Genomic DNA, 18,463 nt, shown 5'->3' on the forward strand with positions numbered 1-18,463 from the left:
AAGTCTTCACTTTGTTTCTGATATACTCTCTCTGAAAGATATAGTTTGCTGGTGCTTTTAATCCTATCAAATTGGACAGCATATTTAAATATTGAGTCAGAGTTAAGGAAAAGGAGAAAGCCTTGATGCTGTACAAGCGCTGTTCACCAAGAGCCAAAGCATTGGTTTGTTATCAACAGTTTTAGCCACAAATCCAAACCACAGCACCATATGGCTGTTATGAAGAAAGTTAACTCCACCCCAGCCAGACCCAGCACTTAGATTATGATCACAAAACTCCACCATCTAGCTACCCCCAGGTTTTTATTCAGTGGTACTTTTGTTCTGCAACTCTCAAGTCAGAAGCTCTGCAGGTACTTCAAAAGTTAAATTTCTACATATCAATGTTCACAAAATGAGCAACTGATTTTAAAGGACATTATTAGGCTATTGGAAAGATTCTACTTGGGCTTAGGGTATGCTAGGGTAGAGAACATCGAAGTTGTCAGTTCCTTATGGTAACTGCATCTATTTATCTGTCTTTCTCAGTACTTTGTAACAAAAGCGTGAGTAGTTTGTGTCCCGATTTAGTATGGAGTAGGAGTGTGCACATGAGCAGTTATGATGGAGTAGTTTACAGCTGGTGATATTACACTTTGTCTTACTCCACAGTAATGTTTTTCCCCTGTGATCATGGCATAGGACACCATATGTACTAATACAGTCATCCTGAAGTGTTTCACAAGCTTTGCAAGTGTATAACCTCAGAGATGTTGTGATGGAACGGGGGAAGAGGTCTGGCTGCTATGTAACCATGTACTCAACAAATACAAGGAGAGGAGAAGCTTTCCTTGTCAAAAGCAACTGCATGGGGCACTCTAGCTTATTTCTCCCGCACAAATATGAAGGGGTAAAATGTGGAAAAGATGTGTTTAGGAATATGAGCCTTGCCACATATTGAAGTGCTTAAAAATAAAATGAAATGGATGTATTTCTTTTTTCCACTGAGGAATTATTAGATTTCCTTTTGTACTTAAGGCAATTTGCTTTCTTACTGTCAGCTTGCTCTGGTTGATAAACACAGTTCCCAGTAGTTTGTTAGACAGCCTCAGTCCCAGATCCTGTCCCAGATAAGGACCTCCAGCATTTGGTTACTAAGTTGTCATTATGAACTGTACTTTGAGAGAAAAATATAAATCCATACCAAAATGTGAAATTTCAAGAGTCAAAGAGGCTAATAGTGGTTGACACTTTCAGTCCTGTGCCTTGAACTTCAGGCATTGAAGTTTGGGACATAATGGGGTTTTAAGTTCCCTCCTTTACTAATTTCTTACTAACTAGAAGTATCTGCACTGAAAGGAATACATGAACCCCATTTTTAGGCATGTAACTCTCTTCATGTATTTTATGAATTTCCTCTGTTAGGCTTGGGTAAGATTCTGGTCCTGAATTCTTATTTCTTTCACTCACCAGCAGTGATAATAGCACTTTATCAGAAAACTCTCATTTTATGGGTTTAGCTAGAGCTCTGTGAAAAGGATCCTGACAGATACTTATTGCTTGTATCTGCAAACCCCCAGAAACTTTCACAGATTCCAGTCCATCCAGGAAATTTCAAGGGAGTATATCTTTGCTGGAACCTGACTGATATTATGTGTATCCCATCTATACCTTTGGAAACTCTCAGAATTCTCCAGCTAGCTTCAAAAATATGCAGTATACCCATCTCACCTTGCAGGTCAGAAATCTGACAGTGCCAATCATCCTTTAGCACTTAACCTTCTTCAGCTTCCATCCACATTTCTAGATGCAGGTCTTCAAGTCAAATACTAAAGAAAAAGTTCCCGTGGAAGTATTTTGAGTTTGTTCAATTTTCCTGTGTGACTACAGGGGAGGGAAATGTTTCAAAACCAGTACAGCTGTTATTTTAAGATTGAGCATGTTGCTAGCTTGTGAGATCCTGTGCTAATCTAAGTCTGGCATACTTGTCAACTGACTAGGCTTTCAAATAAAAAAGAGATATGAAGCTCTGCATATGGGAATATATATAATTCTATGGTATTCTATCAAAAATTAGCATGTTCCATGTAGCCTTTTCTACAAATACAACAATTTAGTCTTTAGTATGTGCTCGTCAGTGGCTTAAAATAATTCATGATATCCACCTTGTTTATCAAAAGGTCATAACATCTTTCATGTTTTTAATTATTTTCTGCAGGAATCAGTGCAATTATGTTGAACACTCCACACTACATGGTAACATACTGAGATGGTCCTATCAGGTATGGCATCTTCTGTGTTGTTTGGCTCTCGTATTGCTAGACATCTCTATTCATTGGCCTGAAGCAAGGAAGTAAGGCAGGAATAGCAGCGAGGAAGTTGAGCAACAGCCTTTCTATCACATCTCCATAGCAATCCCAATCCCATTTCTTACCTCAGGAATATTGACAATAAACTCTGTCTATACCTGAGTGATCTTAGTGTCTCCTGAAGTTTTAAATGTCTGTATAACTTTTAGCAAACTAGGATTTTTCATATCCCATCAGAGAAAAGATCCATCTTGTCCAGTAAACTGCCACATGATTTAGAAGAGGGAAATTTTCTGTTAAGATAAAGACAGTTGTGCTAGAGTCTCTTTTAAACATGCCAAGGTGGCAATAAACATGACATTTCATTGCCTTTCTAAGTTTGCTGCCCTTTCAAAGAAAATGATGGTATACCATCTTTCTTATAGCTACAAGGATTTTCTAGTTGTTGGGTAACAAGATTTCACTAAATTACTGTCTTTGTTCTGGATTACACAATTTTATTTGTGTGGTTTATTAGGTATGGGGATAATTTAAATGTACTTTAAGCCCTGATGAAATGCACATTCATTACACTTTCTTCCCAATAATACTTATCTTGTTAAATGGTTGTCTATTTAGGATGCTTTGGAAAAACTATTGGAGTCTGAGAGGTTTGATCAAAAGGATGACTTCACTGTTGTTCTTCAGCCTTCTCTCCAAGGAAGAAGTCTGCTGCTCAGACTGGTGAGTAAACTCAAGCTGCTCCATTCTTTCTGATTTGTGTCTGCTGAGACTGAGTGTAGTATTCAGCAAGATTTCCTGTCTTAGGCTGTGTAATTCTGGAAGACAAGAGTAGACAGGCACAGGAAAAACATACCTCAGGATCAGACACAGAAATCCTGAGAGTGGAACTTAATTTAAACAGCACCAGTCAGAGATTCTGTGTTTTTTGAATGCTATGTTCCAGGATAAATCCAGGTTTGGCACCTCTGCACCTAAAGTTGCAAGTATCTGGAAGCTGTCAGTACTGCTGATGTTTCCATATCTTTGTAGTCACCACCATATTCATCCATGTTTTTGCTCAGGTGTTTGATAACAAAGGCAAAAAAAGTGGGTAATGTGAAGTATTTAGAAGGGTTAGAGGAACAAAAGATAATGGTGTTTGTAACTATGTTGGAAAGTAGAGTTATTTCCCTGCAATGAGTCTGGGAACTCAGACTTTTTTTCTGGTAGAGGCAGTAGGGAATTAAGATGGGATTGCCTAGGATGTCAGACATGATTTTGTTATAAGTGGTCTTTAAAGGGAAGTTGAAAGGTCAAGGTTGCCTAAGATCTGGCAATGAGGAGGGAGAATATTACTTTCTGGAGAATGTCTCACTTAGAGTGAGGTATCAAAATCCATCACAGTAGGTGGTTTTTGTAAAATAGCTTGATAAGTGACTTATGGTCTGGGTTTTTGAGCATCATGATAATAGCTCCATGAATTTGAGGTAATTCCATTGCTCCCCTTAGATCAGTATCAGAACAAAGTGAATTGGGAGAAGAAATTCTTCTTCCAGGAAAACAAAGGATTTGCTATGTTGCAAAATCTTCTTGTTGCAACTGGGGCCATCTTTTGCCAGGCTTTTTTTGTAGATGACTGGTCCATATGCAAATAGCAGACTTCTAACTTTCATGTCATTACTTTTTCTGTCAGTAATTTGCCCTATTATTTCTTTAAATACCATCATGTGTCATAGGTGGATTCTTTATTTCTTCTGATTTGAGGTATGCCTGCAGGCACCATGTGTAACCTTCCAAACACTTCAAGCCGTTATATTTCATTTAAAATTCAGCGTGCCCCCCTAAGACAAATTCTGTTTCTAATCTTTAAAGGCATGTGTAAACTAGAAGAAATGTTGTTTATTCCAAATGATTCATGTGTTCACATCTATGTCTTCCTGCTGTACTGTGTGTCACTGTTGTGATCATGCTGTGTTGTCGCTCCGCTCTTCTTGTCCTGTTGATGTTTAAAATAATCATTTACAAAACCAGCATCTTTCTATCTTGACACACCAGTAGTAACGGGGATCAGCGGCAAGTGGCCTAATGAGAATACCAAATATTGATTTTCTTGTGGATATGATGATTATTTTACAGATTGAGAACTTCTGTGACTGAATATCTCATCTTTCCATACTCTTAATTATTTTATGATGCTCAAAGTACTTTCTCTTTCAGGGCAAGGATGATTTGATTACCACATCAAAGACACAAGTGGAAATTCTGGAAGATTGCATTTTCATGGCTGTGGGCCTCTGGAACAACATGGTAAGCAGTTCCACAGAGTGTTTCTTACTGAACTTGGCCTGGATGCCTGGTAGCATTGCACGAGCCAGGCTTTGAGCCAGGGGAAGGAAGAATACAAGAATTATCCCACGACTGCTATCCTCAGTTGTGCAGGGAGGCTGCTCTTGAATAATGCTAAATGCCCTACACTTCCAAGACAAATCTCACTCTGCTACTACTTTCTACTAAGAACTTTTTAGAAAGGTTTTCAAAGTAGCCCTTTGGGGAGCCTCAGGGACTAAATGAGCTGTGACAGATCCTGGTTTTGCTGATCTTCAGCACAGCACAGGATGACTGAGGCTTGTCTTAACCTGAGATTATAGCAATTATACTCCTGTCTACTCTGTCCTCTATCCTGCATCCCCCACCATTCTGTACTAATGAATCTTATACCGTTGTCTCCTCCTTAACCATCATCTTTGTGCTGCTGTTGCTCATAGCGAAAAGGTGATAGACAACCTTGAGGAGCTCTTGTTATGTCCTTTAGAGTTGGATGTCCTATCCAGCTGTTTTCTTTTATGCTACTTCAAGCCATAATAATGCTGTTGTAGCCCTGATCATTTAAAGAAGCAGAATTTGCAGGAAGAGGCTTCTATTAGAGGCTTCTATAGGCTTCTATCATCACCAGATGATGTATCTAGAAGAATAGTACAGTCACTTTAATAAAATATGTTATTTTTAGTGAAAGTAGGACTTGGTTAGTAGGAGCCAAGGAGTTAAAACCTGATAACCTATTGCAGCGGTAATCTTGGAACAGCCATGCTGGGTCTGTTTATCTCCTTTGCTGTTATCTGTGATATTCCTTGTGATGACGTCACAGTTCCTACCTCAGTTCTTCCATCATAAAATAGATGCCCTGTGTTTCATTTTTCTGTCTCTAATCCTTTTCTGCACAGACTTTGTCCTCCTCTGCTCTGTCCTTGACTCTATTCTTGTCACTCTGATTGCCCAGGAGCATTTTGTGAAAATAGCAGAGATGAAAAACCATAAGCAAAATGAAGCTGTGCTTTTAAGGCTGGCTGCATCAGGGCCAGTTACCCAGACTTGGGTATGCTGTGGAGCCACCAGAACCAAAACATTGTCATAAGGGAGACAAATACCTGCTTTGCTTTATTTCGGTGTTTTTTCTCAGTGTGAGGTGATTCCTCTAGTGAGGGGACAGCCTAGGTGAGCTGGAGGAGGAGCAAAATGTGTCAAACCCACATCTTGCCACGGGTTTGAAGGAAGACTGTGTGGTAACAATTCCCTCAACTCATTTTGTCCTCTCTTTTCCTGACTTCTCTTTAATTAAGTGGACTTTTCAGAGTACAGTAGCAATCATCAGAAAGGAGCCTTTCAGGGTTGCTTCTTTGTCTGCCTGTGGTTGCCTTGTTTGCCTGTATTCTGCCATGATGTAAAAGGAGATATAAAAGATGTGTTCAGCATAAAAAGCACTAGCAGGTGTCCTCACCTGATAAAGGTCTCTCCAGTTCTGCTGGGAAATCCAGCCAACAGTTTAGGCAGATTTCTTTAAAAATTAAAAAGTAACCCATAACACAGTCTTGGGAGCTGATAGGAAATCAAGATCATGACTTGTGGACCTGGAAACATAGCAGAATGAAACTGCATTCAGAGGTTTACCTTCTCCTGCTCTCTGCCAGACTGTCAGGACCTTGTTTTGAGGCTTGGTACCAGCCTCTTTCCTGGAATAGTTACCTGCTTATTGACCAAAGGGCAAAAGCTTGAAAATCTAGTGGCAATTGGCTTTAGGGCTGCACTTCAGCCTGACTGAGAAGGAGCTGAGCCATCATGTCCTAATTGCTTGTCCTGGGCAGGGCTGGATATTTAACCAAAGCAGTTGTAACTCCCTAGGACCAATGCAATTAATATGCTAAGCACACTAGAGAACAGTCAGATAAATGACATTGGAAAAGCTGAGAGAGGTTGGCTGTGTACTTGGACAGCTTTGATGTTTACCACAGAGAGGCTGATTGTAGGCAATTGCCAAAATTATTCAATTTTAGCTCTGGTCATATATCTGAGGGCAAAGCTCCATTCATGTATGTAAAGAACTTCATAAGAGTAAGAACTTCTTGTCTTTTGGCACTTTATTGTGTTACAGAAACAAAACCCGAGCTTATCCTGCAGCCAAAAAAGAAACTAAAGCCAGGCAAGAACCCAAAAGCGAACAGCACGACAGGAGGCTGCCCATGCCTCTCTCTTCTGTGTTCAGGGGTTTGCGCTGCCGTAGAACCTGCTGAGTACCAGAGCAGACCCACACACTAAGTGCCTGCATGACAGATGTGCTAGAATTCGGGGGAGGGTTGGTGGCCGCAATTCAGCCCTTGTGCCCCATTCCCTGACCAGGACCGTGCAGCTGAGCTGCAAGGGAGCTGTCAGTCTTTGCTGGGAGAGCAGTGTGTCTGAGCCAGCTCGAACTCACTGCCTTTTGGAGAAATTTGTTCTTGTCACCCAACTCCCAACACAGGCAAGTGTCTAATACTTGTTTAAACTTAATTTCTAGTCAAGAAATACTGTGTTGTATGTATCCCATGTTTTGTGGGACGATTCTGTGTTGGAGGTGTATTTTCTTTTAAGAATGGAATTAAATAGCTACTTTGTTATTTCCTAGGAGGTTGGAAGAGTATCCCAAATTCTCTTTTCTCTGAGCTTTATCTTTTATTTTTGCACCTAAATTATCTTGCATGTTTCGGAGAAATTAGTTTTTTTTGCCCCCTGCATGCCCCCCCGCCCCCAAACAAAAGCACACTGTTTCTTCAAATGTTTCTCTCAAAGAATATAAACTCGGTAAGCCTCTTCGCTATTTCTCTGAATTTTCCCATTATTTTCATTGATGGAAGAATCAAAATAGAATATAGCATTCCTGCACAGAGTGTATCGGTGACATCAAGCCTGCTGCTGTTGTATTTTCCTGTCCCTTGCATCCTGTTTCTTGTGCAGGCTGCTGGTCCTGGCAGCTGCTGGTGCCAAGCTGAGCAGGCATGCACTGAGGGATCTAAACCCTCAGCCAATTCCTCTGTGTGTGATTGCAATTTAATTAGCACTCAGCAAGCTGCCTGAACAGGTGAAGTGATTATTTTTGGTATTTGCCCCTTTGTGCTGTCATTATTTTCTGAATAATTCCATAATTTTTCCTTACAGTAATCCCCTCTCCATCTTATTTTAAGAAGGCCAACAAACATAAATGTTATTAAGTGTCTATATGGAGTAGGAAAGCACGTTTTGGTGTTGCCTAACATGTGTAAGAGCGTAGGTAATGAAACAGTCCGGAAAGGTAGGATAAACAATCAACACTTATAGAGTCAGCATTCCCAAAAGCCAAATTATTGTTTGGATGAAAGTTTTAGTCATGATGGGAAGACAGTCTGTTCACGTGAGAGGACTTGTTTTCTGTTCCTTGCTTTTGTAAGTATATATGTGGATATTTTGCATAGATAAATATTTATTATAAGCAAAATAAAATTTTAAAGATATATGTATATGAGCCTGATGGAAAACTTCAGGCACTAGAGCCTTTGCATTGCTGCTCTTCTCCCTTCCTTCCCACATACAGCATGTGTACAATTCCTCTGTTCTCTTTCTTTCCAGATGCAGCCAGTTGGACAGAAACAGCCTTATGGTGCCACAAAAATTGTCCAGTGTCCAACTCGGGTAAAAGGGCTTCCTTGTTATTCTGTGATTTTATTTATTCTTTGCAGAATTACCAGGTTTTCAAATACTGTTGTTTTCTGAAATTTTTGGAAGTTTGCACTTGCCCAAATTACTGCACTGTTCCTCAAGTTCATTGACACAGAGTCTTTATTTTCTATAGATGAAACTCTGAAAAAAATAACTTTTGACAAAATTGAGTTAAATCATCTCTGTCAGATTTTTTTTTTCAAAAATATATCTAGCTAATCTGAATTTATTTATTGCAGATATGAGGTGCATTATCAATATTCAAATTTGCATCACCAATAAAATTGAATCCATATATTTTATATAATCTAGCTTTTCTGTGATTTGCCTCTGCTGCCACGCTTTACTAATTTAGTCCCTGGAGCTGTCAGTATCTCGTGTTCAAAGAACAGATTTTTGTATGCTTTTGCATTTAAGCTCTGACTTTAGTAATTTGATAGTGATAAAATATTACTGGCATCGAAAAGCTTCTGAACAGCAATTAAAATATCAAAGAAATAGAATTTTATGTTTTGTTTGATGTTAGGTTTAAGGCAGGAAGTGGTGCTGTGCCTAGAGCATACCTAGGACAGGGCTTCAGACCAGGGCTTAACTTTCAAGTCTAACCTGGTTTACTTCACTAATGCAATGCACTCACTAATGCAGTCAGAAATTAATACTGTAAAGATTTTTTTTCTCTCGGAAAATGTAGCCAGAAGACTTTAACGTCAGCTGATGTGTTTCCACTCGCATTGGTAAACATACTCTTTTCACTCTGCAGGAAAATCCATACTTGTTTACATATAGAAATAGTAACTACTCACCTTCCCTGAGGACATCAAACCGCAAAGAAACATCTCAGGTATGGTAGGACTGTTTGCATCAATGGACTGGGTGTATTCCAGGGAGTGGGGCAGGTGGGTAAGAGTGTGCTGTAGCCTAAATAAACAATGCTACCTGGGAAAGCTAAATGCAAAACTCCAGTGTTTTACTTCTGTGCTTGACTAAATAGTCAGATGTTAAATAGCACATTCTCTCCTTGGTGTGTTCTGTAGAGTGTAAGGTACGTGTGTTCAGCTAGCCCAAAGTGAGTTTTGCCTTCAATGGTAAGAGCCTATGTTAAACATCTGGATAAAAATGTTATTTTCCCTGGGATAAGAAGATAGTGAAAATGGGGCTATTTAGTCCTACTATGGAAGAAACTAGATCAGATTTTTTTTTTTTTTTTGTGAGATAGTTTCAGATTAGATGTGTGGAGAAAAAGACCCATGATCGTGTTTTTTAAGTCAGAGTACTCTGATTTTGAGCAGAACTTTGTGTTCCCAAGTAGGAGCAGAGTGAGTTGATAATCTTCATTTTCATGCCTCAGAATACAATGCCTAGACCATCTAGACAAAGTGGCCTGTTTGTAACTGGAGTTGTAAGATGCATTTCTGTTCACATTTTAATATAGTGCCATCTGTTTTGTTGGTTACTTGGGGTGTACAGACCTTGCCATGAGGCAATGGTACCTACCACTCTGGTTTTTGGAAATAGCTATAGTGTAGGAGGTGTTAAGTATATAAGGAGCGATACTATGTTATGTTTGTGGTTGTTTTGTTGGGTTTTTAAATTAAAAATTAAAAACTCCATCCAGAAAAATGAGACAAGACATACAAGTATCTTTTCCTTAGGCAAGTTAGCCTACTTAAGGAATTCGGCAGAGAGATTTGGAGCCAAAGCACATATTTGAGTCTTGTGTGATGGTTTGCTCTGGTATATTGATGGTCAGCCCTTCACAAACAGTAGAATTAGGGGGTATTTCTGTCAGTAGCCTGCAACCCAAAACAGCCAGGAGGGCAAATCCCTGGCTGCACATACAGGACTGCATATGCAGAATGCAGGCTCATGGCCTGCTGACAGAGGTATGGTTTTGTGCTAGGATATTTCAGGGACGTTCAAACAGTTTCTTGCAAAAGATGTTCAGGGTATGGGCCCACCAAATGTTGCATAGCTGAGAACAACATGGCTCAGAGTCTAAAACAACTGACCCCACTGGTAGGCAAGAGTTGTGCTGCACTCATAAGGCTGCATGACTTCTGAGCAGGCTGAGTTTGTGTCTGCCTTCAAAAGGCACAGACTGAGGGCAGGCTGAGCTGGGTAGTTGTATACAAAGTACATGAGGATTTCATTAATATAATGCTCTGAGATGTAAATAGTTTGTCATGACCAAAGTATAGTGAGACTGATGTGAAGTCTTACCCTGTCTTTGCAGGAGAGGAGTTATGGAACAAATATTCCCTGTCCTGACCGGGCTCCCTCTGATGCGGTTCCAGTTTCGGGTATAGCACTATGCCTTTTTGTCATAGAGCTACTTCACTTGATGACAGAAGGAGAACAGAACTGGGTTTACTCAGGAGAGCTACTCTTTTCTTTGCAGAAGTGTGCTTTGTTGACTGTGGTTTTTAAGTCTTTTTGGAACAATGTGAGTGGTTGTCTAGCAAGATGCAAGTTCACTACCTCAAGGGTGATGAAATTTTATGCAGCTGCATCTTCCATGTACAAACAAAGAAGTGACAGTGGAAAAGATAGGAAGCAGTCAGGTCCTTCATTTCCAGGGTGAAAAAACTGTAGGGGGCTGTTGTTAATGCAATCTGAGGTGCAAAAACCCATATGGAGCTCCTTGGGTAGGTTTTGTCTAGAATCTGTGATGGTTCTAAATATCCACTCTATGCTGGCACCAGAGCTGTGCCTGCTTTTCAGTTATTTTCAACAGTTAAAAGAAATTTGAGGAAGAACAAATGCAAGACTGGAACCTTGCTGCCTCCTTTGTCACTGTAGCTACTGCCCAGCTACAGTACCAAGAATAATTTCTGATTTGATGCCTATCAGTCTCTGTCATTTTCAACTGATGCTGTCATGAGTATTAGAAACACTGTCTTTGAAATGCTTTATTGTGCTTATTCTGAGGAAAACTTACAATAACCATCACAATTTGTAATTTTCTTTCTTTCTTTCCCTTACATTACCTTTGCGTTTTTTTCAGTTCATAATTTGAAACCGGCAGATATTCAGGTGATTGCTGCCCTGGGAGATTCACTCACAGTAAGTAAAGATCACTAGATAGCCATTGATAAAGCTAGCAATGAAAAACTGGCAATGAATTTTCTGATTTTTTTTAACCTGGGAAATGGTATACATACCATGCCCTATTGAGCCAAACACATTTTTCACGTTTTTTTCCCATACTCCACCTTGGCTGATTGATAATCAGATTATGAGTCTAATCTGAGTGCAAAGTTCCCATTTGAAGTCCACAAGAGTGCCACACAAGGAAGAAATTTAAGATTAGATTGTGTAGCTGCAACACTATTCTGCTGGAGTGGACTTGCAACAATTGCTTTCTTTACAATTCTTTTTTACAATATCTTTTGATTTTTGGCAGCCCCCAAGGTATAGGCCCTAAAAGCTATTAGTGAGCAGCTTGAAGAAGAAAAAGAAAAAGTTCTGTGTCTGATTGTGTATATCTGTGTATCGATATAATATGATAAATATATATATGATAATACCAAAGCCTATAAAGCCATAATGATTCATACTAACTAAATATATGATTAAAATTGCAATAGAACATCAGGTGTGTCAAGTGGAACTTGCCTTGACATTTTTTTATTTTAACACTCCTCCTTGTACTATGTAAGCTCTGGACTGGTTGTGATTCTCCAATCAGTGGTGACTGCTTTACTGCTCATATAATAATTCATGTCTCCTACATGTTCTGTGCTAATTATCACATTAAATCCTTGTAGTCTTTTTCCTTGGAGAAACTGGGAAAGACATAGAATCACTGAACAACTTTTTAATTTGAGGAACATTATAATAAATTATTAATTCAAGACCACTGCTGTCATATTTATTCCTTATGTAAATTTAGAGTTATATGAGTATTTTGAACATTCTCAAGTAATTTTCCCCCACTTGATTGAATCACGAAGTTGATAGAAGAGAGTAATTCACTGGAGTGGAGTTAAAATACCTTCAGCCTTAGATCTTCTTGAGAACAGGAATCTGTTCTATTTTGGGAAGATGATGTAGCTTGCTTCATTAATATGCTTTTAAATTATTCTCACTAGCATCAGTCAGAGAACTAGTTATGCTTATTCTCTGAAGGTGAACTCCTCTTCTTCCTCCAGGCAGCTAATGGGGCAGGATCCAGACCCCATGATGTTCTGGATGTCATGACTCAGTACCGAGGTCTTTCTTGGAGGTGAGTCCCAGAAATTTTCCCCTCAGTGGCAGAGAATTCATTTTCTTCGGTTTTGATTTAGTTGTTTTTGTAGCAAATGAAGGCTTGTGGAAACTGGATTTGATGTCACATTTTGCATGACAGCACGTGGCTGGACTATTACTCATGATAAAGAAAATACTCCAGCGAGTGGTTATCTAGAGTACAATGTAGCATGACTGGAACAGACCTGGGTACATGGAAAAATGGGGTCCTTGTTAAGAGGTTCTTTTTCAGTCTCACAGTTGTGAAGGCCCTGGAAGAAGACGACCCTAGAACAGGGTCTTCTAAATTCCATTGCCATTGCATCACTTGCTCATTCTGCATTTCTGTCTCTGCTCTTTCTGTACCCTGTCTGCTCTTGCCCAGTGTGGCCCACATCACCCATTTGTCTCATTTAAAATTGAAGGTCTACAAAAAAATATTTTCTGTTGTTGTTTCATATGCAGTATCTCTTTCCTTGATCCCTTCCCAGTATTGCTTACGTCATGGAGAACAGTTTATCAATTATGAGTCAATACTGACTTTTACATATGCAGCATGTTGTTAGACACATCAGAAACACTCTGGAAAAAGGCAATCACGTTCACTTGTTAATCTGCAACTGTATGATTTAACACCAAACTTGTCAGGCTGATCTTCTGTTCATCGTTTTTTACCAATCTAAGTCACTGCAACTTTAGAAGAAGATTAAACACATTCACAGAATCATAGGATGGTCTGTGTTGGAAGGTACCTTAAAGGTCATCTGGTTCCAACCCCCATGCCATAGGCAGGGACACTTTTCACTAGACAATGATGCCACCATCCAGCTTGGCCTCAAGCACTTTCAGGGATGGTATTAGTGCACTTCAAAATCTGTTCCAGATTAAAGGGACACTATAGAGGTGTTCTAAGTCAAACACTTTATATTTTGATCTTTAATAGTAATCCATTGAGATTTTTTTGCAACAAGTATGCTAGTATTTTTTTCAGCATGAAGGAGAATAAAGAGCACACAGACATAATGGTGAATTTCACCAGTCCAGTAGTATTCTTCCAGTTGAGTGAAATGTGAATGGGTGGAAGGCAATTTACTTATCACTCTGAAATATATGTGCTTTTAGAACTTTTTGTTTTGGTTAGCTATGTTAACTAAAAATGGAAGCTATAAATATTTTAATAGGTAGAACTGTAGCAAAGGTGGCAGCCTTGAAGAAAATCTCATTTTTTCCAGCTGGGTTTAAACGTGTGCTGAAACACGTGAAAGAGCAGAAAGGAGAGCTGCTGTACAGGCTTCTAATATTTTTCTGCTGGAGCTGAGTGTCTCCGATGTGGTGGCCCCCTGGGGACAGGCACCCAGAGCGTGGGTGGGCTCAGCACAGGCAGCAGCGTGCTCTGTACGTGTGCGGTAACCCCAAAAGGGGGCACTCTCCCACCTTGTCCATTGCCTTGCCGAGTCCATCATACCTTACCAGCACTTTTTCCCTGTTCTTTCTTTTTAACAGTGTTGGAGGAAATGAAAACATAAGCACAGTTACGACACTACCAAGTAGGTGGCTTTTCCTGTAAATTTCATAAATATGTGGTGCCTGCTATTATAAAAGGAGATAGGAGAAAAGGGTTAAAATTTGTAGTGTGACACAAGCAATCCCTTTGTGTTTAATGTCCACTGCTGAGTAAAAGTTGCTTAACAACCAGGTGGTAATATGCTGTGCATGACTTAACTATATGTTTTGTAATTCCTATGTTTTGGTTGTTTCAGTATTCTGTTGGTTATAGTTCTGTCTAAAATGTGTTTGGTCACAGATGAATCAAAGGTCTTAGCTCATAGCCTAAAGAAACTATTTTGACTGTATGGGAAAGTTGTTTTAGGCAGGGGCAGAATCACATTACAAGATCAGATTTTACATGCTTTTTAAAGGTCAGGACATTTTAGATTGGAGGTGTTTGTAAGGCTGGTTTGTAACCTAAGATCTAGAAGGGAATCTGGGGTCTTTGGGGTTAATACATCTGGGGCCATCAGGCTAAAGGATTTGATTCCAACCTGTCTGCAGTTAGAGCATGATGGCATGAGGTTCTCCTGCCTGAGTATATGGTTACTCAGCCTTGCTTGCCAGGCAAAATGGCATTGCTAGCCAAGATGATTGTGTTAGGTCATGAGATATCTAAATTAATGAAATTCAGAAATCTTGAAGGCTTGTTTGTATGGTGATGAATCTCCATGTTTATTATACTTGAAGGTTGAATTTTTTTAAAAATAGCTATCTCTTAAAGCTTTTTAATGGTCTTTTACTAAAGTCTAACCTTTATTGCCTCATTTGTTACCTGCTGTAGGAAACAATATTTCAGGGTGCTGTCTCTTTCCACAGATATTCTTCGTGCGTTCAACCCATCCTTGGTAGGGTATTCCATTGGCACTGGAACACAGAATTCAAACAATGCTGCATTAAACCAAGCTGTGGCTGGAGCTTGTGCAGAGTAAGAGGAAAACTTATAATTTTAATAGGAATTTGATTTTTTGAAATAAAATTCTTTGCGACTAAAAAAGGCCCAAACCCTGGACTTTGGCAGGAGCACAGTAAGTCTAATAGGCAAATATTTTTTATCCTAACTGTAGCATGAAGGCCAAGAAATGTGATGAGTACTTTCACAAGGATTAGAAACACTGCAAATAAATTAGCAACAAAAGCGATATTTTCTCTGACATTTTCAGCCAAGAAAGTCACGGCATTTTACAAGCACTACTCCAAAAGCTATCCTGTTGTGAATCAGACAAAAGATACCTCCACTTTATAGGAGGTGTATTCAAAGCCTTTTGTCATCAGGACCAAGTGTTTGTGTAGAGACTGAGAAAGTTGTGGGTTGTTTAATTCCTGGTCTGCCAGAGCTGGGAATTAACTAGAGATCACTATGCACCCTCTTCAGTGCAGTTCATATCCTGTTATTTTTTTTTTTTTCCCCCACTGGTAACTGTTTTTATAAGACCTACTTAAGTGCCTTGAGGCCGTATAATAACATTGGTATGAGCACAGACACTTCAGAGCTATGTCTATTGATAGCATCTGTCTGATGGTAGGAAGAGAAAAGTGCATTTTCTATACAGTTGATAAAAGAGAAATTATGCAGCATTTGCAAAGTAGCTCAATGCCTGTTGGATGCTAATTATTTTATCTTTTTTCTTTTTCCATCACTATCTCAAAACATAGCCTTTGTTGCCTAGATTACATATTCCATTCAATGAAAATTGGACTTTCTTTGGGGTCTTTTGGTTTTTGATGTCCATTTGTCAGCTTTCCTCTTTGCCTTGTTAACTATGCAGGATTCTTTCTTTAAATTTTTATTAATGTATTTTATGATTTTATTTTTCTTTTATTTTTAGGGATGTTCCTAAACAGGTTAAGAAACTGGTGGACCGCATGAAGAATGATACTGTGAGTTCAACATGTCATGAATATCTTTAGAATGAAGTGACATAGCATCATTAGCTTCTAACATACCAAGAGCAGATCTCAACAGTGAATGCCAGACTTTAAAGCTGTAGGTACAGCAGGGTACAGCGTAAAACTTCCCAGTGCAGAGTGTGAGTTCAGCACAAAATAATCTATAGCTTAGTCTTAAATGAATTTGTACCAGCATATGATAGCTATTATCAAAGCCAGATAACTGTAACCTTTTCATCATTTCTACTGCAAGTGGCTGTAAATGCAGTGTTGTTGCTTCTGCTTCCAACCTGTGTCACCCTGTAAGATAACAGAACGCTTTCTGTGTGAGGATTTTGCTGTGGTGCTATTAATTATCTTGTAAGCAGGTGGTTTTTCCAGCAAAAATGATACATGCTAGGATGTTGAGGGCAAGCTTTTCAAGTAGCAAATCATGTGGAGTGAACATGTGAAGTGAGAAAGGGACTTGTTTTCTAAAAAAACAAATTAGTCCCTTCTTTCATCTAGTCATCAGCTGATTTTTAACTTACACGTTTATTGTTACAAATTATTTGATTAATGGTCTGTAAAATACACATTAGGTTGAGGATTGCTTACATATTTCTCACCTCAGCTTGTACTTTGAATGTTTGCTATTTGTAATTTGACAAATGTGCTATGCAATCAGTGACCTAAGTTACACTGTAATAGTTTGGCTTTCCAATGGTGCAGCTGGAAAGCAGCCAAAAAGCCTTCAAGATATCTGTGTGCATGTTTAGTGTAAATACTCTGGTGCGTACATATTGGCAAAAATATTTGCAGCACCTTCCTTCTTGGTTCACTTTCTTGTAAACAAGATTTCCATCTGATGGATGCATCCGAAATGAGATTAAAAGGAACAGCAACTAACAATGAATGGTTGGATGGTAGTTTCTAAGCCCTACTCTGCCAAATTTATTGGCCTGAGAATGTTAACAGAAATTTATGGAAATATCTTTTGTTTAGGTAATAAATGTTTTTATATAACTTGTGAAGTTCCTTCTGACTAGAAAGCATGTTCATAATAGAGGTGATATATCTCTGATTTAAGAGATCGTTTTTACCCCCACTTTTCAAAGCACTTATTGAGTGCAGGAGGAAGTTTGTCCCTCTTTTTCTTTTTTTTTTTTTTTACAATTTGAGACCAAACTACTGAACAGAGTGTTTACTAGCGGGGATATATTGCCTGCAGCCTTTGAAGACAGATGTTTTTAAACAACTGGAGGCTGATGCACAATTGGTGCTCTTCTTACTTGTTTTTTTGCACTGAAATTAAAGCATTAGAATATTGAGCACAACATCCACAACCTGCTACCAAGCATATCTGAACCTTTCCTCAAAGCTAGGAATTTATGTACTGTAGCATAATTACCTCGATTTAGCTAGCTATCCCTTTGCAAAATCCTTGCAGGAACAAAAAGTGCTGTAATATTTTACCATTATTGTTAGATAGAGTTAATATTGCCCCACTGTTCTTTGCACTTTGTCTCACAGCAAGTCTGAAATATATTGTCCCCCAGGGTTTACCAGCAGGATAGCTGCATTATTTATCACACAGTAAAACACACACCATAATTTTTGCTATGAAGATATATTTGTAGGACTGCAGGAAGAGTCACCCTGTAAACACAAGATATTGCTAAGAAAAGCATGCAGATAGATTTTGAGCAATATTTTCCCAAAGCAAATAGTTTTCCATGATGCCATTGTTATTGTAATTCTGGTTTAGATCACAGCAGTTTCTATGTATTCAGTCATGATTACAAACTTGTTTTTGTTGTGGATGCCTAGGGAATGATAGCCATGTACGCTGAGAAATGGCAAATTTGTATTTAGTACGTTACCAGCATCTCCCCCCTTTTCTTTTTTTAATTAAAAACTTCTATCTCCTTCTCTGTGTAGAGAATAGATTTCCAGAATGACTGGAAGCTCATAACACTTTTCATAGGAGGAAATGACCTCTGCAAAGTCTGCAAGAATCCAGTAAGTTCCCTGGAGCATGAACTGAGCCAGGGTCTTTACAGGGTCTTTATGCATTGCAGGGGGTAAGAGGGTGGAACTCGGTGCGTGAGACCAAAATAGCATAGGTCTTAACTGTGCAACTCTGGAATGTAACTGTGCTGAGACCTTCAGGTTGCTCAGCACAATGTTTCAATAATGTTAGAGATACCTTTAGAAGACCTGGAAATTACATAATTGTTGCAACTTTGTTTTGCTGCCAGCTAGAATAACATTTTGTTGCATGGTAGCTTTACCTCCTGTAGATAAAATGCCAAGTGTTTTTATTCCTCTTTGCCTTGTCACACTCCTAAATCTTACTTGGTACTCTTAATATTTTCAGTGCTATGGGAAAAGTTCTAAGCACAGCTCATGCTAATTCAATTATAGGTAATGTAGAGTGTGTGTGTCTATATATATATATATATATATATATGTATACCATACATACAGTATCTAGCCTTTGGTATGTGTGATTGTAGAGGAGGTGAAAGGCTGTAGCAGACTCC

At 39.0% G+C, this 18,463-nt stretch overlaps 1 protein-coding gene across 1 annotated transcript in view; it reads left to right on the forward strand.

Moving 5' to 3' along the window:
• The window catches only part of PLB1 (phospholipase B1), a 76,288-nt gene that overhangs the window by 12,798 nt on the left and 45,027 nt on the right, over positions 1-18,463 (forward strand). The window contains exons 12-24 of the mRNA XM_053972890.1: positions 704-713; positions 2,205-2,261; positions 2,907-3,011; positions 4,488-4,577; positions 8,184-8,246; positions 9,034-9,114; positions 10,507-10,573; positions 11,278-11,336; positions 12,425-12,498; positions 14,004-14,047; positions 14,868-14,976; positions 15,878-15,929; positions 17,859-17,939. Coding sequence (XP_053828865.1) covers positions 704-713; positions 2,205-2,261; positions 2,907-3,011; positions 4,488-4,577; positions 8,184-8,246; positions 9,034-9,114; positions 10,507-10,573; positions 11,278-11,336; positions 12,425-12,498; positions 14,004-14,047; positions 14,868-14,976; positions 15,878-15,929; positions 17,859-17,939 — 892 coding nt within the window. The remainder of the gene's footprint in view (positions 1-703; positions 714-2,204; positions 2,262-2,906; positions 3,012-4,487; positions 4,578-8,183; positions 8,247-9,033; positions 9,115-10,506; positions 10,574-11,277; positions 11,337-12,424; positions 12,499-14,003; positions 14,048-14,867; positions 14,977-15,877; positions 15,930-17,858; positions 17,940-18,463) is intronic.

The sequence above is a fragment of the Vidua macroura genome, chromosome 3 (assembly GCF_024509145.1).
Source record: "Vidua macroura isolate BioBank_ID:100142 chromosome 3, ASM2450914v1, whole genome shotgun sequence".
In the NCBI taxonomy this organism is placed as follows: Eukaryota; Metazoa; Chordata; class Aves; order Passeriformes; family Viduidae; genus Vidua; species Vidua macroura.